This window comes from Centrocercus urophasianus, unplaced genomic scaffold (assembly GCF_019232065.1).
Source record: "Centrocercus urophasianus isolate 14NV4802_14NV808 unplaced genomic scaffold, USGS_Curo_1.0 seq_13, whole genome shotgun sequence".
Taxonomy (NCBI): Eukaryota; Metazoa; Chordata; class Aves; order Galliformes; family Phasianidae; genus Centrocercus; species Centrocercus urophasianus.
In genome coordinates, this window is record NW_024884475.1 from 8460612 (window position 1) to 8481526 (window position 20915).

The 20915-nt window shown below is 38.2% G+C and overlaps 1 protein-coding gene across 8 annotated transcripts in view; it reads left to right on the plus strand.

Annotated features, from left to right (window-relative positions):
• RGS12 (regulator of G protein signaling 12) overlaps positions 1-19246 on the plus strand; it is an 85882-nt gene extending 66636 nt beyond the window's left edge. For 5 of the 8 annotated variants that reach the window (XM_042811571.1, XM_042811572.1, XM_042811577.1 and 2 more), the window contains 2 exons: positions 2255-2866; positions 13002-19246. In XM_042811571.1, the coding sequence (XP_042667505.1) occupies positions 2255-2866; positions 13002-13366 (977 nt within the window). In that variant the 3' untranslated portion in view covers positions 13367-19246. The other 3 variants (XR_006167592.1, XM_042811574.1, XM_042811573.1) reach the window with 3 other exon arrangements.
• The last annotated feature ends 1669 nt before the right edge of the window (positions 19247-20915 follow it).

The window sequence follows — 20915 nt, forward strand, 5'->3', positions numbered from 1 at the left end:
CTGAATATCCCATTGCATGCCCCTTGCAACTTTGCAAGGTATGTAGAAACTTGTCTTTCTGTGCATCTTTACATAAGATTCTGTAGAAGTGAAAGGTGTTCTGCACAATTGTGTGGACCCTAACTTACTCAGGTAGCAGTTTTTGAAATGTTTTGCTTAGGTCAGTTACAGTAAGGGCAGTACAGTCTGATGATGACTGTGTAGTAAGAGCAGAAGCTTAGCTGACATTCAGTAACTGCTCTGAAAAGATAGTTACAAGCAGAAATAAGTAAAAGTGTTATTGAAGGCATTGGAACTGAATTCTTAAGAGAAGGATGTTGATGGGAGTGAAAGGAATAAAAATGGTGTAGCAGTAGATATGTTGACATACCACCCTCTGCCCTAGGGTAGCAAAAAAATATATATACATCAGAGGATATACTTAACCTATATGTTAGTATTTACTGCTAATGTTAACTAATATGCATATCCAAAGCCTGGTTATGCGTAGTTATAGAGCAAATGAATGTTCACCTGTGAATAAATATCCACTGACTGGAATGGAAAAAAAACGCGACTGATGCTTTTACTGTAAAATAGATGTCTGTTAGCATAAGTGTTATTAGAAAATATTAGTGCATTTTAAATTATTTTCTGTTGCTTACTATTTTGTTAATTTGTTTTCAGTATTTTAATATCTTCATTTTTCTTCCTAGGGCTGAGTAAAACATTAACATAATTTGAAAACTTCAGAATTCGAGGCTTTTACATTTTATTTTGAATTTTGTGAAATTTGTCCAAGTTTGGAAAATATTGCACAATGTTGTAGACTGTTTTTTTTTTAAAATGGAAAAAAAAAACCAAACAAACCAACCCAAACCCTGTCTTATGAAGTTTGAAATTTAAGAAAGGAATGTTTTTGTATGACACTTTTCACAAATGTTGCATGTTTTAATACGCATACTGCCATTTTGCAAAACTTTGGCAATAAGAAGCATTTTGAAGCTTCCATCTTGGCTACATTCAGATTATATGGCATTTGACAAAGCATGTTTTTAAAAAAAAATCATTTTTATACATACATTTCAAAGCCTGCCAAATAGGATTAGATTATCAATAAGGTCGTACCGGTGCAAATGTGTGACTTTGTATTATGCTAGATTAACACTAATAGTCTGTGCTTTTCTTTTGTAATGGCTCTTGCTTTGAACAGTGCTTCTGTTGATTTTAATTCATCTGTTGGAGATGGCATTTCTAAGTATCTTTAATATTCTATATCTCAGTGCTTTTTTCTTGAAAAAAAAAATAGGATATGCAGAGACCCTATATATTAAGAGTTACATATTTTTATATAATTAGTACCAAAGAGTTTGTCTATTGTTGCAATGCTTCTTTTTTGAGGAGTGTTATGATTCTCAGCTTATGACATATAAGTTTCTTGTTGCCAAGTTTTGAGGCTTTCTAGAACAATGATGTTTTACTATGGATGTTATTTATATATAAAAACATTAAAGCATTGGACATCAGTAAAGACATGATCAGTAAATCACTTGTAATTGTGTTAAAAACTCTATAAAAATCCTCACCCCATCATTCTTATTAGTAGCTCTTTTGATGGTTATTGACTACCTATATGCTACCAATTCATTGCACTGCAGAGTAAAATGGGATTAATTAAATCATCATCTGATCATGCTCTGTGATGATAACATCCTGGATTAAAACTACACCATGAACTGAATTTGAACTGTGATAAAATATTATTAAACTGAGAAAAAACTCAATATAACAAAGAAGTTTACAACATTCTGAATCTGAGCTTTCAAATGGCATAACTATTTTTGAGTTAAGATGGGTAAAATACCATGCAGAACATAAAACATGAACCCATTGTTAGTAAGAACAGAGCCTTGTTTTGTATAAAGAATTAGAAAGAAAAAAAAAAAAAAAACCAGCAAAAAAACCTGTATGTGTACAGATTTATTAAACATGTAAAATAGGAAATAAAAATAGAAGATGTGTTAAAGGCTCAGTGAATTGCAGCTGTTACAAACTGCGAAACTCTTACAATAGCAATCCTGATGGTCTTAATTATAGAGATGCTAGTGAACATTGCTGCAATTGAAAAAGTTCCTAATTAACACGGGATCTTATTTCAAGGCAGCATTGAAAGAATTGAAGATCTTCATGGAAAATAAATGTTCTGAAAATTTACGTTTTAATGGCATTGCACTTTCTGACAAAAACTTGTCAATTTTGGGTTTTTCCCCAATAGAATTTTTTGAACTCATATCCAAAGCTCAAAGTAACAGAGCAGATGACCAACGTGGACTGCTAAGGAAAGAAGACCTTATTCTTCCTGACTTTCTTCGTTTACCACCCACTGGACCAGAGCCATCCTCATCTACTCCAATAGGGCCTAAAGGCCTCAGCAGGCAAGTTTCAAAAAATGATGGAAAGGATGGATGTACATCACCAAGTGGAAAACAGGAGCCCATACAAAACTACAATGAAAATTCAGTTAAGAAAATGGCTTATTCAGAAAATAAACATAAAGCTGCTTTGACAGCACTCCACAGTCAGAAGAGTTTCAGTGTTCCTTTTAATACTGCGTTGTCTCCGATTCCACACGCACATGAGAACAGTGCAACAATATGGAAAAGGCAGTCAAGAGAATTACAAGCTGAAGGCATACAGATGATAGACGATGAGAATGTGGCAGACTTGACTCTTGTTGCTGAAGGAGATATTAGTAGCCCTAACAGCACTTTGCTACCACCACCACCAGAGCCGTCAGACGTCAGTAAACCCACGGAAGCCAACTATCCACCCCCAACTGCTTCTGCAGGTAATCAGGAAAAGTCTGGATTTCAAAGATCCAATTCAGGTATTTCTAGATTTTAATAGTTTTTTGTTTTATGTAAAACTACTTTTCCTTGGTACTGCTGATCAGTATTTGAACCTATTAAAACAAGAAAGAAAATCTCTCTGCACCTTAATTTTTTTCTCTTTTTTTTTTTTTTTTTCCAAAAAAGATTTTCTTTGCCTTAGTCTGTCTTAACTGTAGTATTTCCTGTTGCCTTTAAAAATGTGCATTTGTTTGGAATTGGCATGTGGCCACAAATTGACACGTGCAGACAAACCTTTGAAGTACCTCCGTATGCTATAATTATGTTGTTCTTTACCCAAGGGATGCAGAACAGATTATCAGCATTTTGAGCTGCGTAACACTGTTACACGATTGCATTCCAGATTTTCTGATCCATTTCTCATTATGAGATGCATAATTACGGTTTGGAATTTTATGTGCTTTAGAAGGATCCCTGGTTACGTTTTGGAAATTGCAGGATTGTATATCATTAAAATCTGAAATAGATAAATCTTAAATGGTAAATCAACTCTAACAGAATTAGATATTTTTGGTCAGAAATAAAACTTTCTCTTTTTTTTTTTAACTCATATTTTGCTACCCAGGGAAGTAGGTTTATGTCTATCACACTTTCCCCAGAACAGTCATAACAAAATAGCTCTTTCTATTTGATTATTTTAAAGAAATTATGTAACTTTTTTTAGGATGCAAGTTTTGTGGTCTAGCAATATCGCAGAGCAATGTTAGCCCAAGGCTGAAATACAAAATTTCTTTATAAACTTGGACTCCAGTTATATCTGCTATTACCAGAAACAAGAGTTTGAAGACTGTGGGTGTTTTGCCATTGACATTTTACAGTCATTGTACTGTACATTTTGATGTAAAATATAAGAAGAGATATCTGTGCTACATTTATTTTTGATGTTTCACAAACATATGGTGCCATAATTTGTATGATCACATTTCTTTGTGATGTGGGAATATACATTTTAATTATTTATCTTTTTACACAGAGTATTTGATACTGTTCTTTATCTGTACGGTTGCTGATTTGTAAATACTTCTTTGATTGTTGGATGCTTATCAGTGGCAATGCAAATTATTTCATCCTCTTGATATTTGAAACAACAAATTCCTTTGTTAGTAGTATTTGAGAAATGTTCTATCAGCACTACCAGTTAATTTCTGAAAACCAGTTAATTTCTAATTTCTGAAACTGAGTATTGAACAGACTTGTAAACAGTGCCTACAAGTACAAAACCAGAAAATGTACTTCAGACATATTGATGTGTATATGCATAGATTTGTGTTGGTGTCTTTCTGGTAATGTGATGAGTGTACAACATAGATATCAATTTGCATTATTTTTCAGTGAGAACTGTGTAAAACAAACCCCATTTGCACTTAAAAAAAAACTTCATGAATTTACAGTATTTTAATGCATGCCATACATTTCCGTGTAACCACTGAACTGTAGCCTTCTCTTTTCCCACTTTCTACTTTTTACTTTGTAGAAATCTTTGTGTAGCTTTCACATGTATTTTGTATCTTTGTTCTCTCAGGAGTAATAAATTATAGACCTAGTTATGCAAACTGGTTTTAAGCTTTGATTTTCTTCATTATTTAAAAACGGTTCTCTTAGTTCTGGATTAAGAATCATGATTGAAATTGTCTTCAAATAAAAAAACAACAACAACAACAACAACAAAAACCAGATTAATTTATATGAACTAGCAATTGCCATGAGACAAAGAAGACAAACATGGTATTTGTTAATAATTTAAATATCAAAGGCAAGTACTGCCTTGAAGTGCTGATAGAGGTCACATATTAAATCCTGAGCATTTACACTGGCATCACAAGGCAGCTAAGAGAGAAGATTTCTTTTAAATGAGTCTTGAAAGAACTCCTGAAAGGAGAGTCTCTTCTGTCTTTGGGTTCCTGGGCTAAACTTTATATTCATTACTTTTCTTATTTTAAACTCAGGCATTTCTTCCCTTGTCCTTAAGAAATGAACTGGTGATTTCAGTTCATTTGTTGTGGAGCGACCAATACAGCAACCTCTTTATTTGGTAATCGTGGGTGAAAAATGAAGGGTTGAATGGGAACTGGAGATTTAATGGTTCTCATTCTCAGAGGTGAGTCCTACATAACAGTACTGTGAAGCCTAATTAAAATCAATCAATCAATCAATCAATAAGTACTGCTGAGAAGCTTGTGGTGCTGTTACCTAGGCCTCCTTGTGTTCTGGGCACGGAATGACCTATTCCAAAAAGTCACTGTGTTCCCACATAGCTGTGGGCCTCCGTCAAATATAATGGAGTAGTTTATGTCCTGTTGCATTTTCCCTTTAAAAATCATGCAGGCTTTTCCACAGTAAATTACAAATATCCTACATATTGAATTATTTTAGGATTTTCTTTACAGATTTGAATTTTCATGTGTTCCACCCAATATACTCTACTTTCTCTGGTGATTGTGTTTTATTTTTTCTGTCATAGTTACCTGAGGCCTTTAAGTAATCAAATGAAGTAGTTTTGCAAAACTAAAATCTCAGTTTCTCTGTATTGTGACAAACTTTTTTTTTTTTTTTTTTTTTTTTTTTTTTGAGGAATAAGAAAAACTAGATTATGGAAAACACCTTTCTTCTCTCTTACAATCTTGGTGCACACACTAACTCTATTTTACACTATTCTCACTGTTTTACAGGAACTGTAATCTACAAAAAAACCCTGAATTTATGAAAAAGTTTTCTATTTTTGTGATTTCATGGAGTTTGCACGGAAAGACTATTAAATGATGTATAGCAATCACAATAAAGAATGCTGGAAGCTATCTCCAGTCAATAATCAATTTCTGAAAGGACAAAATCTTTAATAATGGGTGCTTTTTTAAGTGCCTTAATGGTTATCCATTCATAATCTCCTCTCAATGGAAAATGTGGTTTTGATTGGTTTGTTACATTAAAATGGTAGGAGGAAATGAAAAACGGTGACCATGTAATTTGAAGTGGCTTCATTTCAAATTGATACGGCATGCATGCTTGCACTGAAAGTGTGCATGTCAGGTTTATATCTGCAGGGAAGGGGCTGGGGTGTGCAGAGCAGCCCCTTGTGCACAAGTGTTGGGTTGGGGACAACTGTCTGACCCCACAGGGGTGGTGCAAAGCCAGGCCCGTTGCGGTGAATGTTTCCCTGTAAGGAGGAACTCTTGAGTAGTCTTCATTTGAAGATCGAGAAGGCGAAGTAAATGACAGAAAACAGACAACTTAGGGTTGCAGTGCTCAGGGCTTTTAAGAATAATTTTTCAAACACATCTTAATGCTAAATAAGTAGAGCAAGTATTACTGTAGTATTATTTAGCTGTGAAGTACGTATTATCAGATCAGCACAAGAATTGTCCTAATTTTAGTTGTGTTACTCAGCAAGAGAAGTATTCTTTACTTTTGAATGAGCTTAGTAGTTCTGGAAAATATCCCACATCAAAAAGTGGGGCTTTCTGGATAGGAAGATTACTTCTGAAATACACTTAATGCTTCTACATATAATGTTGCTGATATCTAGCTGCAGAAGAAATAATTATTGTTGGGTGTAATTGGCTTGGAGTAATGATTTGTTTCCAAAAGTGTTAAACTACTGATTTAATCTCTCTGGGTTTAATTTTTTTAAATTGCTTAGTGTAGTGCAGGTACTTTAAATGTTGTTCTCCATATCCATCAGTTTTTCCCCCATGGTTAAGCACATTCCCTATCCATTTGAGAAAAATGCTTGGGATGAAGTTACAGTTAGAATTGCCTTCCGAGTAGGAAGGTATTTATTTGAGTAGGTTTGAATTGATGGAGCAATTCAAGCGAATAAAAATGTATTTAAAAATCTCTGTATAGATACAAAATGGGTTATTGGGTATCATCATTGGGTAATGTCACTGAGAAGCATCTGGACAACGCTCTCAGACATAGTCAGGTTTTTGGGTAGTAGTCCCATGTGGAGCCAGAAGTTGGACTCTGTCATCCTAATGGGTCTCTTCCAACTCAGGGTGTTCTATGACTATGTGAAGAGAAAGAGCCAGCCAGGAGGAGCAAAAACAGGGTGAGCTTTCTGCAGTAATACTTAAGTAGCGTGGATCTGTAAGATAAGGGATGAATTTAGGCCATATACTTGTATGTATAAAACAGGTGTTTAATTTATTCTGAAGAATCTCCTCGTTTCTGAAATAGATGAGCAGTATCATCTTCAAAATTAACTCACTTCCTTTCTTATTGGAAAGAGCTCTGAGAAGCAGGATGGTTATTACCAGCACGAGGATTTTTCTCCTTGAAAGTGGATGCGGAAATAGAATGCTGGGTGGACTCGGCCTGGGGCTGGCTATTGTTCCCAGTGTCAAAAAAAATCCCCACTGCTCTTCTTCATTATTCACAGAAAGGATGCAGGACACTGTAATGAAGGAATCGGATAATAGAAGCTGGATTTCTGGGACTTTTTTTGTCTGCTAAACTTTTTGGCTTTAAGGGTAATAAATCGTAAGTGCAATCAGCTTGGTGATAGTTAAGGAGATTAAAAACTCACACATGTATTTTCCAGAAGAATGCAAAGTAAGCTTATTTTTGTAATAAATTCTGTAATAGTGTATGTAACTGATATTTTACATAACTCCTTAATTCATATGGCATATTTTAGAGAAAATCCAGCAGTGTTTCCTCTGCAAATCAAGATAAGCACAGAAGTGAAAACATACAAGGAAAAATAAGAAGAAAGGGATTATAATGAAAAAACTTACAATTATTGTAACTAATAATTTCTAACAAAGGTTCTTGTCCAGCAGTTAGTTACATCCTTACGGCTATATGTAATTTTATTGAAGGTAATTGGATTTTTGGATCAATATAAAGAAGTATTCGAAGGGATCCAGCAATGCTAAGGGCAGAATCTGTTAATCTCCTTTTAATCGGAGCATGATTAAATGGGAGAATTACATGTAGTACATGACAGAGATCAATAATAAGCAGAGGAGAAGGAGAATTATGCTAGGAGTAGACAACGGGGAAGTGAGGAAGGCCTTGAGGGATAATTACTTGAAATGCAAGCTGATTTCAGCCAAGCAGCACAATACACATTGTAGAAGGAATTAGCAAATCATCTTGCTGATTGGATAAAAAATTGCAACCTCTCTTTGAACCAAAGGCACACAGGCTAAAATCAGATCTATTCAAAAGCATGACTTACATTTGGACAGTGCAATGAACTTAGTTATTGCTTGAAATTAAACCAGTAGCCCTGCTGAACCACATCTTAGAATCTCTTAATAGAAAAATAACATAGCAAATGGCAGATTAAATGGACTGATTCATGTTATTCAGTCCACTATTTCCCAATATATTGCTCTCAGCAGTCAATTAAACTGACTTGTAAAAAGAACTGATGGAAAAGCAAAATACTGGAAGATCTCAAAGAGGGATGAATATTGGTAGACTGCTGCAGAGATGTTTCATCATGTCACGCTTGGAAAACAGGAAGTTCAAATTGCCCAGAGTTACTGAGGGCTTGTAAGGCAGTCTGGTTCAGAATTCAGAGCTTTTCAATTTATTTCACCTCAGACTGCCCCTGGCCTTGGAGTGATGTGTGGAGGTGCCTACCATTGCTGTTGTGAGATCAGCAAACACCGTGTGCCTGCCTTGTTTGTTCTCTTCATTACATGCATCGCTCTGTGTGGTGGCATTCACACCAGCTCCTTTTTCTGTGTTGTGTTCAGTTTTTTCTTTCCAAATAATGCCCTCTGCTTTGGTCTTGCGAATTCTTTTGAGATGAGAGCAGTGAAAGAATTTTTGTCCAACCTGTGATTCTAGGCTTAATGCTGCAAATGTATTCCAGAACTTTCCAGTGCACAAGCGAATGGAAGACTGATATGCAGAATGCAGTTACCTTGTAGGATAATTAATTTTCTTACCTTGATGCCATCATGGTTTGAGAGTCAGATTTCAAGGCACCAACCATATGATGCAGTTGTTTTATCATGAAATACAGCTTATTAAGTCAAATTTCCTTAGGAAACATTAAGCAAAAGCTGTAGTTAGGAACATTTATATTAGATCCTGTTTTGCTCAGGGATATGGCAGTTAAGAGATGAAAGGAAGGAAATTTTTGAAGGGGAATTTAACCTGCAGAACTCTGAATGTAAAGTATTCTCTTCCCCTCAGAATCACAAATCACATGACAAACTTTGAAAGAAACATGCTTGCAGTGATAACAGTGCATCAACCAGCGTGGAAATCCTTTTTCCACCACTTAAAAGAATCCATAGAATCACAAGGTTGGAAAGGACCTACAAGATCATCTAGTCCAACCGTCCTCCCATTACCACTGTTATCGCAAGCCACTAAACCATATCTTGTAGCTCCTCATCCAGACTCAGCTGGCAAGCCTAGCATTTTGAAGTTCCATTTCACAGCAGTTCAGAAGAAGAAGAGAGAGTGCCATTTCCCAGAGCAAAACTGCCCGAGTGCACGGAGCTTAAGGAAAAGGGATGCTCATACTGAAATATTTCATCCAGGGGAACACCTGCTGAAATGAGCACCACAAAGCTCTTTATTGAGTCTTATGGAAAAAAATGATCTCTCTGAGCTAGCACGTGATGGCCTTGGGGCAATTGTACTGGATGAGTGATGAGAGCAGTATCTGCACAGACTCCCAAATTACAGAACGCACCAGTCTATGAATTTGGATCTGTCATTTGAAAATGACTAATAGCATTTGTTGGTGGTATGCTTGTTGGTATGCTTTCAATAGTAGCTCCTGAAAACACTGGTGATTTCTCTTCACAAGAGCTATATGTGTTATGGAATACTTCAAACAGATTCTTATCTGTTCTAAGTCACTGCAGAATCATTAAATGAGCTCATTATATTTAGTTGAAAATCCAATCCTCTCTGTTAGAAGTTGAATGCCTGGGAATATTAATGAGCAGAATATCCTTTTTATCTTACAGTAAAACCAAGAGCCATCTATACAGTAAAAGATTTTGACAAGAAAAATAGTATTTTAGCAAAGCCAGAATTTGAAGTGAAATGATGCAGCTAGATGGAATAGGTGTCTATATAGAAATGGGATTGGAACAGTATTTAACATTCCATCATATAAGAAATTCAGTAAGTATGGACTGAAATATGAAGTACACAGAACTCACGTGAAACAACTGCTTATATTTATTTTAAAAATGATGTGAGTGGAACTGGTTCTAATATTGATCACTGAGACGTGCTGAATTTCAGATCTGATCTAAATTGTCCTATAAGAAGTCAATCATAATTAGAATGGCACCTTGAATATAAATGGACCTAATAACTGCAGCACAGAAATATTATCAGCATTTGCATCACATCCATTGGAAGATGTGGATGAATCAAATCCTAACATCTCCTTTGGAGTTATGGTTATTTTATCCTATTATCGACATCTGATGGTCAGCGTTGCTGAAATATCCAGTTTTCTTGTGATCTCATCTTTGCCTGGAACTTGGCCAGATGCTCCACTGGTGTTAAACTACTTGGAAGGCAATGTCTTCCAGTATCTTGTGTAGATTTTACTTAGATCATGAGGATTATTTTATGCAGAAGAACAAAAACTCCCTTTGTCTACATCCATAGAGGCAGAGGCGGGTTTTCCATAACCTTAATGTTAAAATAGCTTTAAATTAAATGTCAGGAAAGGAGAAATATTGGTAATGGAGATTGGGAGATCAGCCAAGATGCTGCCTGATCATTTACCTTTTGAAAAATGCAGGCCTGTGTGCAGGTCTCCGCTTTAGCAGCTTTAAACCAGGTGGAACATATTACCAGGCTCAAATGCACAAGTACTTAGCAGTGGAGACAAAGATTACCGACTGATGGGATTTTGCTGTTGCAGTCATATTGAAAATTGGTCTGCACAACTAAAGCTATAAGAGCTGGGTTCTGTCCGTTCTGGAGTTAGGTGAAGTGTCTGACGAATCATATTCAGGAAGATGCCATGCAAATCCTGACGAGCTTTTATTACTTGTGCTAAGTGGCCTCGCTTCCTTTGTGAATGTTTTGTTTTGAAAAATTGGGGAAAAAAGCAAGGTAGTACTTTTCCAGTGTAGCATTATTCCCGAAATCACCTTCCTCCTTGGCATGGATGAGCCAAGGTCTTTTCTACCCTGCAAGGAAAAGAGAAATCAGCTTCACAATATTATCCCTCAGAAGTTCTGCATTCTTCTGAACCAGTGTTTCAGATGAGGCTCTCTGTGTTTCCCTCCCATGTCTGGTAGTGATTTATTAGATTCTTCAAAAGGATTACTCCTAATAAAGCCATTAGTAGAAAAAGCTGCTCCTAACACAAGCTTATTCCTCATCAGATGAGCTTATGCCTTGTGAAACCCGAGAGCTAACAGTGGCCTCATTTTTGCTTTGTTCCCAATAGGCAACTTGAAAGCCCGGTTGCTCCATTGGCATTGCAGTTCTAAGCCTTCTGTTGGCGTTCCTTATCTGCAGATGTAGAAGGGCCTAGCAGCCAAAGAAATACAGTAACACACTTTCCGTAGTGTTCCTCAGCACGAGTTTCCAGAGATGTTTGCTGAGCCCTGTGAATGCCAACAGGCCTTTGCAGAAACCTTCAGTTTGGTACTGAGCTTGAAGTTCTGCAGAGCTTTGGTACCTTACCACACCATCACTGTTCTTGCTCTGCACTGCATTTTGTAGGATGTGTTTTTAATAATAAGATTGAGATGACTCATGCTCTCTCAGTGCAAACTGTTTGTTGTGATTCATCATTAGTACAGCTTTTTAGAAATGAATATCCCTTCTTAAACAACATGAAAGGAGAGTCAGAGACTTCCTCAAAGGGCACGGAGCAGTCGATTAAAAAGATCCAAATCCCCATTCATTACAGCTCTGTAAGACAAACATTCAAGAGTACAAGAATAGCATTTTACACCACAGCCGTGCAAACAGCAGTTAGAGTTAACCTGATGTTCAATTTGCTGCATGGAGAAGTAAACATGAAATGTTAATACAGTCCCTTTACAGTTTAGCTGTAATTGCTGGGCTAACAGGTCTGAGAAAGCTTTTTGCCTTCTCTCTGCTGATTTGTTTCTTGGCTGATTTGTTTGGAATTTGATGTAATTCCTCTAGATGTGGAAAAAAAAACAAGCATTACTGATGTGGAACATATGAATTATTGGTGGAAGGGGCTGCACTAGCTAAAGCACTATCATAATATTGTATTATTTAAATTTTTAACTTATTTTCATTACATAAAAAGTTTTAATCCTTGAAAAGGCCCTGCAGTGATTTGATTAAACGATACAAAATTGCTTTTTTGTCCTTTTCATCTTCCTCTTTCTCCACATCAAAAAGTCCTCAATAGAGATGATTATATTCATAATTATTAGTTAATTATTTTTCTAGCAAAAACAGCATACAGATCAAGCAGAGAAGATTTTAAAGCCAGCTTTGTCATTTTGCCTCCTAGCTGATACTCTGCATTTCAGCACAGCAAACTGAAACCTCAAATCATCCTAAATCTCTTAGGGAAAGATCAGCGTCTAGCCAAATAAAATGGTATCTCAGCAGGAATCTGATGTTAGAGGTCAATTCAAACAAGGAGCATTTCCCTTTCTGCCCCACCAGAATTTCTGTATCCTCGTCCTTCACGTTTGGTTTTGCTTGTGTGAGAGTTTTGTTCTAGGTGCGTACAAATTTACACCAAGTAGTTATTTTTTAAATGGAATTGTGCTAAATAATGCTAAATTAAGTCAGATCTATATTGGCATTACATATGCCTTTGAGATCTGTTCAGTTTCTTGCTTGATACTTCGGGAGGTCTCCATGTTCATAGACAGAATTATAGAATGGCTTGTGTTGGAAAGGACCTCAGAGATGATCCTGTTCCAACCTCCCGGCCATGGACAAAGTTGACAACCTCTGGGTCAGGCACTGGATCAGTTTGACCAGGGCCTCACCCAACCTGGCCTTGACACCTCTAGGGATGGGCGCCCAAAACTTGTGATGTGCAGAGGAGCATCTCAGCTGCTGATCTACCTTTAGGACCTCAGAGCAGGTTGCAGTGTGGAAATTGTTCGAACCTGGAAGATACGTAACTCTTCTGTTTTGTGGTTTTTTTGTTTCTAATTCTTCTATCAGGTGCAAACCACAAAAAGAGAAAAGATTCACAGGGGACTTCAGGGAGCCCTGGTGAGCAGACGTCTCTCAAAGCAAAGGCCAGCAGAAGCATTAATCCTGCAGGTGTGAAGGAGAGCCTCGGTAAAGAACTGCCTGTGAACAGGATTATTGATGTGGATGGGGTCAAACTGGAAGACACCGGAACACGCTCCTGCAATGACTCTGAAGGGAACCTCAGCTTGGAAGGTTACATCTCTGAACTGAGATCCTGCCAAGGGAGGATGAGGACTGGAGTTTATAGGACATCAGACCTTCCATCTCTGATTGCTGTCAAGAGTGAGAAGAGTAAGGGCTCTGAGAATCAGTATAAAGCTACTTTTGTTTAAAATGTCTGCTTTTAATTATGAGCTCTGGTATTTTTGCCTGGCACCAGCAGCACTGGGGATATGCCTTGGGGACATGTTTCTGCAAGTTTTAAGCCTTTTTCAGTACCCGTTGCCTTCAACGAGCCTACCAGTCTGTTTTGATATGAGTTAGAACCTGTAGAATGAGAAAAAGGTATTTAAATGAAAGTATTGAACGATCTGTTTTTGTGCTCATACTGTTTATATATCATTTTCCCTGCGATGATTCTGTTGCACAGCACAATTAAAATAATGATTTCCTGCCCCTACTCTTCTTGTCTTTAGTAAAGACAAACTCACTATAAATTCCCCTACCCAAACTTTTTATTTAAGATGATTTCACTTTAATGTTCTAATGTTCTCCTGGTCTACAGGATTCCCTGTGCTCAGAGACTTTTGAAGTAGAAGTAAAATCAGCTAATGGTGTAAAGAGACTATGATTTTGTCTGGTGGATTATCTGACTGGATCTGGCTGTAAGACATCTGTTACACAAGAAAGAAAAAAGAGGCCTGAATTTCCTGTGCTGGGAATAAATAACATGTGCTCCTGTAGCCAACACTGGTGGTGTTCCCATGGCAGGGAACATGTACTGAATGCGTGCACTGATCACACAGTGGTGAGAGGGCCATCCAGGTCCCTACTGAGCAGTGCTCTTGGTGACTTGGCTTTGGGAGAAGGTGGATTCTCTTCTGCTCTTTCAGTAGGCAATTAATTGCCACTCCTTCTTCTTGTCTGTAATACTTTCAGTTCATCTTCTAGCCTCAGGCAGTTCTGAGAAAGAAAAGATATTACTGAGCTTGTTGCTTTCCCACATTCTTCTTTTCCTCTTTTCCTCTTTCTTGAGAAGAGGTTATGAGTCTGGACAAGCAAGAGGGTACATAGAAAGTGCTGGATCTTTGTTCATCTCTGATAGAATATTGAGTGTATATACTGAGATCTTCTGGTGGTTCACTGCTTTGAAATTATTTTGGGACTCAGAAAGTCATATTCCATAGCTCCTGGGCTGCAGAGCCACACAAGGAGGCATTACCGTGACAATTAATTAAATTATTTTTCTTTGTCCCTTCTTGCTAAGATCTACCAAGGATTGTGAAATTTCTGAATAGCAAAGAATACTGGAGACTGTTACTCAGATCCTTAAACTCAAATCTGTTTGTAATATAAGAAAGAGCTACATAGAATTTTACATCAGTAAATATGATTCTTAAAGCTTAAAGCTTTAAATAAACTAAACACTCCAGTGATATAAATGGACATAGCACCCATTAGCTTTCAAACCTCAATTCTTTTTTCCCCAAAAAGCGATTTTGTGCTTATTGTTGAGGGAAACCCTTGTTAATGTTAGGCTCAATGCAGTGTGTGGCTGGCTGAAGGATGATGTGAGCTGTGAGAACAGCTGCTATTTTAAAAACTTGCAAGATTAAAACCAGCTTGAGAGCATGGTAAAATCATGGTGGTGTAACAATGTTGGATACTTGGGAAATTCGCAATAGCATTGTGAGGCTGTCAGTGCTCGATGGTATCTGAACGTTCTTTCTCATGGCAGTGAACGAAACAAGCTGGTTACCCGAGCCCAGCTCCCAGTGCAGCCAGGTATCTGTGCCAGGGAAACACAGCTGGCAGCAACCAAAGTTGGAGTGGGAGTGGGTGAACAGGCTTGGGAGCTGATGCAACCATCCCATGGTGTGATGGGCTGAGCTGCCAGCAGAGCCACAGTGCAGAGAGTGCAGGTCGGCTTAGTGAGACCTGAGGATAAAAGGGTAAAGGGGAAATGCTGCTCTACTGTACTGATTGCTCCTTTTGGTCGGTATGGGAGGTTGCATCCTACTGTACTGTTTATCATCCTTACAGGACACATGTAATACAGCAGTGGTAGCATGGTGACTATGAGAAAATGCTTAAAATAACGATGCATTTTTAAAATGTTTTTCCCATGTTTGTTTCCTCTTATTGTTTTAGTAGTGTGTTGCTAATAATTGCTTAAGATATAGGCCACTTGTTTGCACAGACAGGTATCTTCCAGCAAATCAGGAGCTTTGCTCTAATCAAGACCAACGTGAAACCAGTGAAAGCCAAGAGAGGGCTTGGTGACACGTGACACATTTTGCACTTTTTGTGTCTTTTGGAAAATCGAATCCTGATCTCATACAGATAAAAACTTGAAACTCAGACACGCCAATTAATCTCTTTTCATTCAACACTTCATTAATCTCCAGTCAGTATTTTAGACGAAACGATCTGTGTACCTACTTCAGTGACAATTGGTGATCAATACTGAATTCAGCTGTAAATACAGACAGCTGAGGGGTGATCTAAGGGAGTCGCAGAACACTCGAGTGCCATGAGGAGGGTGAACAGGGACAGGCTGTTCACTTTCTTCTAAGACAAGAGCTAGAGGCCTTCTGCTGGTAGAAACCAGGTTCAGCTCCAAGAGGTGGTTCTTCACCCCTGAATATGACACTGGTGAAACACCTTGCCAAGGTGCATTGAGGAAGTAGGAATTTTACAAGGGCAAGTAGTTGAAAGAGATCTACTGGGGTTACCAAATAGGCAAAGCATGTGGGATCCAAAAGACTTCTTGAGCTTGAAACCCTTCCACTTGAGGTGGGCAGCTGCATACACAGAGCTCAGGTGGGCACAGCTCAAGGGCACTTAGTTATCCAGCCTTTGAGCAGACTTAACCGCTAGAACTAGTTGGTTAAGTTGAGATAAAGGCACAAAATTACAGCATGGGGACAGTGTATGTTTGCCCATAGAAATTCATACATTTATTTCACGTTTCACAACCTTTTGAGGGCAGATCTTTAAAATTGGTCACTATTTTCTTTCTGAAAGCTGCTGAGCTGAGGAAAAAGGAAAACAAAAAGGCGTTTTTACATTGAGTGCAGCAAATGGTCTGATTGTATTGAGGATTCAAAGGGAATTTGACAGCAAGGAATAGTAATGCTGCTTGAAGAAAAGTGAAGGATGTGGAAGAATGGAGTTTTCTTTAACATACGGAAAAATATTGGCACAATGTCTGGAAGTCCTATAAATGAGGGAACATGGGAAAAACCTTCATCCCTGCACTGCACTGCTATGCCAGCTGTTGACCTATTATTTAAAACAATGACTTCTCAGCTAGGTCATGGAGATTCATTGCTTGGACTTATTAGCTCTCCTTTTCAATATCTGTCAGAAAAGCAAAACTGAGCCTGCAGTAATCAGCTGCTTCAGGTTGTGGAGATAACAAAAATGGATGTACGTGGCCTGTCTCTGGCTAGTGTTGTCCTTGATTTTGCTAAGGATGTTGGCCAGGATTAATTACGACATGACCTAAATCTAATAATTTTATATTGCCTCGTTATCCTGTGATTTCCACTACTAATGACATCTACTCGCAATCAGAAAAGTAGGCCAATTGAAGCTCTCCTAGATAGTGTAATCTGTTCTCTTGCCAGTTATTTCCTAAAGATAATCAACTTTTATGAGGCTTTATTTCCCCTTTTTTTTTTCTCCCAGTTTTTTCCTGTTGAAACACACTTGAGAAGAGTTACTCTTAAGCCCACGTACATGAAAAATCTGATGTTCCCATTCTTTCATGTGGATGTGGGAGATCCACTGACCTATATCAGTTCTTGAACTGCAAAGTGTAAAAAAGGCCAACTTCAGCAATATCAAAATACACTTAGAAAATCCTGCAGCATTCTAAATTTTATTGGGTATCCCAGTTCTCTCATATTTCACTTGTTGTCATGGCATCTGGGCTTCAAATTGAAGTTGGTTGTTTCAGCCTCACAGGCTCCACAACAGCGACAGTCGTCTTGTTTATTGTTTTAAAGGCTCTGTGAAGAATAGAAAATATACATATAGGCAAACTCGAAAAGGGACTTCCACCTCAGGATTACTATAGTACAATAGCAGTGCTCCTTGACAAGAGATTTGTGATATAACAGACATGCAAACTAAACCTCTGTGCAATTTCTCTCTTGGGGACTGCGTGACAAATAACTGCTGTTTTATGAAGGCACATAAACAGGCTTTGCAAAGGGACTTTGCAAAAGATTTACTGCTCCATGGGAAGGAGCCAGTACCTGACTGCACTCTGCACTTTCTCATGGCCCTGAAAGTCTACTGGGGGCTATTTCACATCCTTCAAGGATGCCAGGTTCTTCTTGCACTACTTCTCTGCCTGAAAGATTTGGTCTCGTTTCTTGCATTTGCTACCATGTGCATTGTTTTATTCCTCCTCTTCTTATGCCAGAATTTACTTTCTTAGCAGAAAACAGCCAAAAGGAGTGGCTCAGCCAGTAGCTTCCTTGTCTCTTTGGCACAGACATATTTGTGAACCTATTTATCATTGGTAGACAGTGACAGAACAAGGAGGAATGGTTTTAAGTTAGAAGAGGGGAGATTTACATTAGATGTTGGGGGAAGGTTTTTGCTGTGAGGGTGGTGAGGTACTGGCACAGGCTGCCCAGAGAAATTATGTTTGCCACAGCCCTAAATGTGTTCAAGGCCAGGTTGGATAGGGCCCGGGGCAGCCTCATCTCATGCGTGATTCAGTGGTTGGCAACCCTGCCCTTGGCCAAGGGATCTGGAACTACACGACCTTTGAGACCCCTTCCAACCCAAACCATTCTATGATTCTATGATTTTATTTTTTAGAAGTAGTTTGATTTTCACCACAAAACTGAAATCATTGCTATAGTTGTTTCTCAGCTGTGGTGCTACTGCTTATATCAACTCCAACACGGCATTGGTAGTGAATATTGCCTTTTGAAATCATCTCTCCTGAGGTACTCTGTGACTAAGAGCCCAGATGTGTGTGTGGTAGTGTGCTGCAGCATCTGGAGTGCAAACACCCAGAGTGCTCAGAGAATTTGGAAGGTTTCCAAAGGCTCAGCTTGAGAAAGCCCCAGCCCAATGGCAGGTCCATTTCAATAGGTGCAAGAAGCCAAAACCGTTGCAAGCCCAAGCCACTCCTCAATCCCCACTGCAGCTCATTGTGCTGGGTTTAGAAATCGCTCTATTTTCTGCATCACTGGGCAGATTTCCAAGCTCTGTGGGAATGTAGAAAGCCCGTGTGACAACAGGGCTGCTCTGTGGATGGTGTGGGTGTTTGCCCTGCAGCAAAAACGAGTGTTACATCCAAATACTTCTGTCATTGTTGGAGCAGCATCCCAAGATTAGCAGTGTGGCATCAGGGTACTGAACAACCAATGGGTTTGTGAGCCCTGCGTCAATGCCAATTAAAACACAGGAAAAACTTTCATCAGTCTTACTAAAATACTTCCTTTCTGTAGACTCACCATTATTTTTAGCCAGGTTCCTCTGGACTTTTTTCAGAAGACCATTATCTGTGGCACTGAGGGGCATTGTTAGTGGGCTGGTGGGATGGGCTGATGGTTGGACTAGATGACCTTAGTGGTCTTTTCCAACTTAATGATTCTGTGATTCTATAATCTGCTGGGAAGTACTGGATGACTTTGTGTAAGCAGATCTTGCCTGTTTACATTACTCAAAATATTAACAAATCCAATGTGTTACACATGAACTAACATGCTTTCTAAGTTTCTTGTATAGAAGATAATAAAATTGTTCGTATTTTCTCATCTTAAGTGATGATTCTGTTGTACAGACTAAAAATGATCTTGTACAGAATTTGATTTGTATTCTTGTTTTATTTGTGTTTGTGACTTTAAACTTCCATATAATGACTTTCTAATATGAAAATGCACATTAGACTAATTTCTCATGCGTTGTATTTCCAAAGTATTGAGGAATCCTGACCGCACAATGATGTTTGTAGAGTCTTAAGTGTGTCAAACTCATTTAAAATGTTTACTGTGTATTAGTAAATAAATAATTTATACTCTAAACTTGACAGTGCTTTGTTGACTTCTAATTTCAGTGTGAAGGTGAAAAATGAGATTTTTTCCCCCAGTTGCTCACAGGGAAAAATATCTACATTATGACCATTTCTATATTTATAAACTTATGCTGATGCATTTTAGAGTAGTTGCCTTTTGTCCCCATCCACCCCTTGGTGGAGTATGGCTGGACCAGGTAGTGGCACAGAGGATGAAAGGCCGTAGAGCAAGCCCTTGTCCTCTGGGCTCAGCTGCTGGGACCTCCTGACATTTGGACCTAGCAGTTACTTATATCAGAGCTTTAATGAAAATATGAGACAACCTGAAAGCAGCCTGCATCTTATTAGAGTTTGCAAAGAAGTCTACTTAAACCTGGCTTACATAAAAGAATTTCTTTAAAAAGAATTGTTAAGAATTTCTGCCAAATATTTATGTACCTTAAAAATAGCTCATCTTTAGGAATTTAATAATAGTGGGTTAGATTTTTAGCCTTTAATTAATTCCTTTTGCTCTATTCTAGCAACATGAAGGGATTGCAATCCTGAGGCAAAGGAGCAGCTGTATGTTTTCCATGTACAGACTAGTCCCCCTCTGGCTGCCCTTTTGGAAGAACCAGGGCTGCCCAGGTCTGCAATTTCTGCATGGAATGATACACTAAATCGTTCTGATCCTGCAGCAGGCACTGCTGAAATAAATGAATGCTCTATCTACCAGGCAGCAAGAGTGGAACTGTCAGTGTCAGTGCACACTAACTTGAATCAGTGATGTAATGATTCTTAAGTGGTTCCCATCTCATTTGTCACCCTTGTCATTTGAGCTTTGAGCACTGCCAGAGCAAGGGGCAGCACAGAAATGTGGGTACCAGCAGTAGAAAATAATGACTGATGGGGATGAAACATAATTCTTCCAAGTCTGTGCCAACACTGCATTATCCCCATGACAATCTTGTACCAGTTTTCAGTGATGAAGATAAATTCTACCCCTGTACATACACACAGAGTTGAAACAAGAGCATCTTAAGTGCCTATAGTTCACATCAGGTATTCTTAAGTACTTGGTGTCTGCTTTTCCAGGACACACTAACCTGGATTTTATTTGATTTCCCTCCTCTCTACTCATGATCTCAAAACAGTATATGGCTTAGTTATTATACAACTTCAAGCCTCAAATCTCTAGTAGGTTGAAAAGCAATGAAAGGCCAGCTATAAATTCATCTAATTTAAGATAATGCCTTGGAGTGGAGTAATCTTAAATCAGGGCACAGAAATGAAGCTAATGTCTATCCCCATTCCTGTGAGAGAGAACCAGGGTATCTCTTAATGATATGAGCATTTCCTGGAAAGATGAAAATACTTTATAAGAGGAAACTACCCTTTAATTACTATTCTCCTCTATTCACAGACTTGCACAAGCACATCTTTCAGTAACTATACTATTCTATGAACGACATGAACTCAAATGTCCATAGTATCCACATAACTTCCATCTCTTCCACAACTTTAGAATTTCCAGAGCCAGTCCTATGACTATGATGAAGCAATTCCTGGCTGAGATCAGCCTTCTGTATGCAAAGCCGTTAGCTGGAACTTCTTTGCAGCCAGGAGAATTGATGACAGTGGGCACATATCTTTGATCTTGACCTTGTTAATTTGAGCGCTGAGTAAAATCTGTGCGTTTA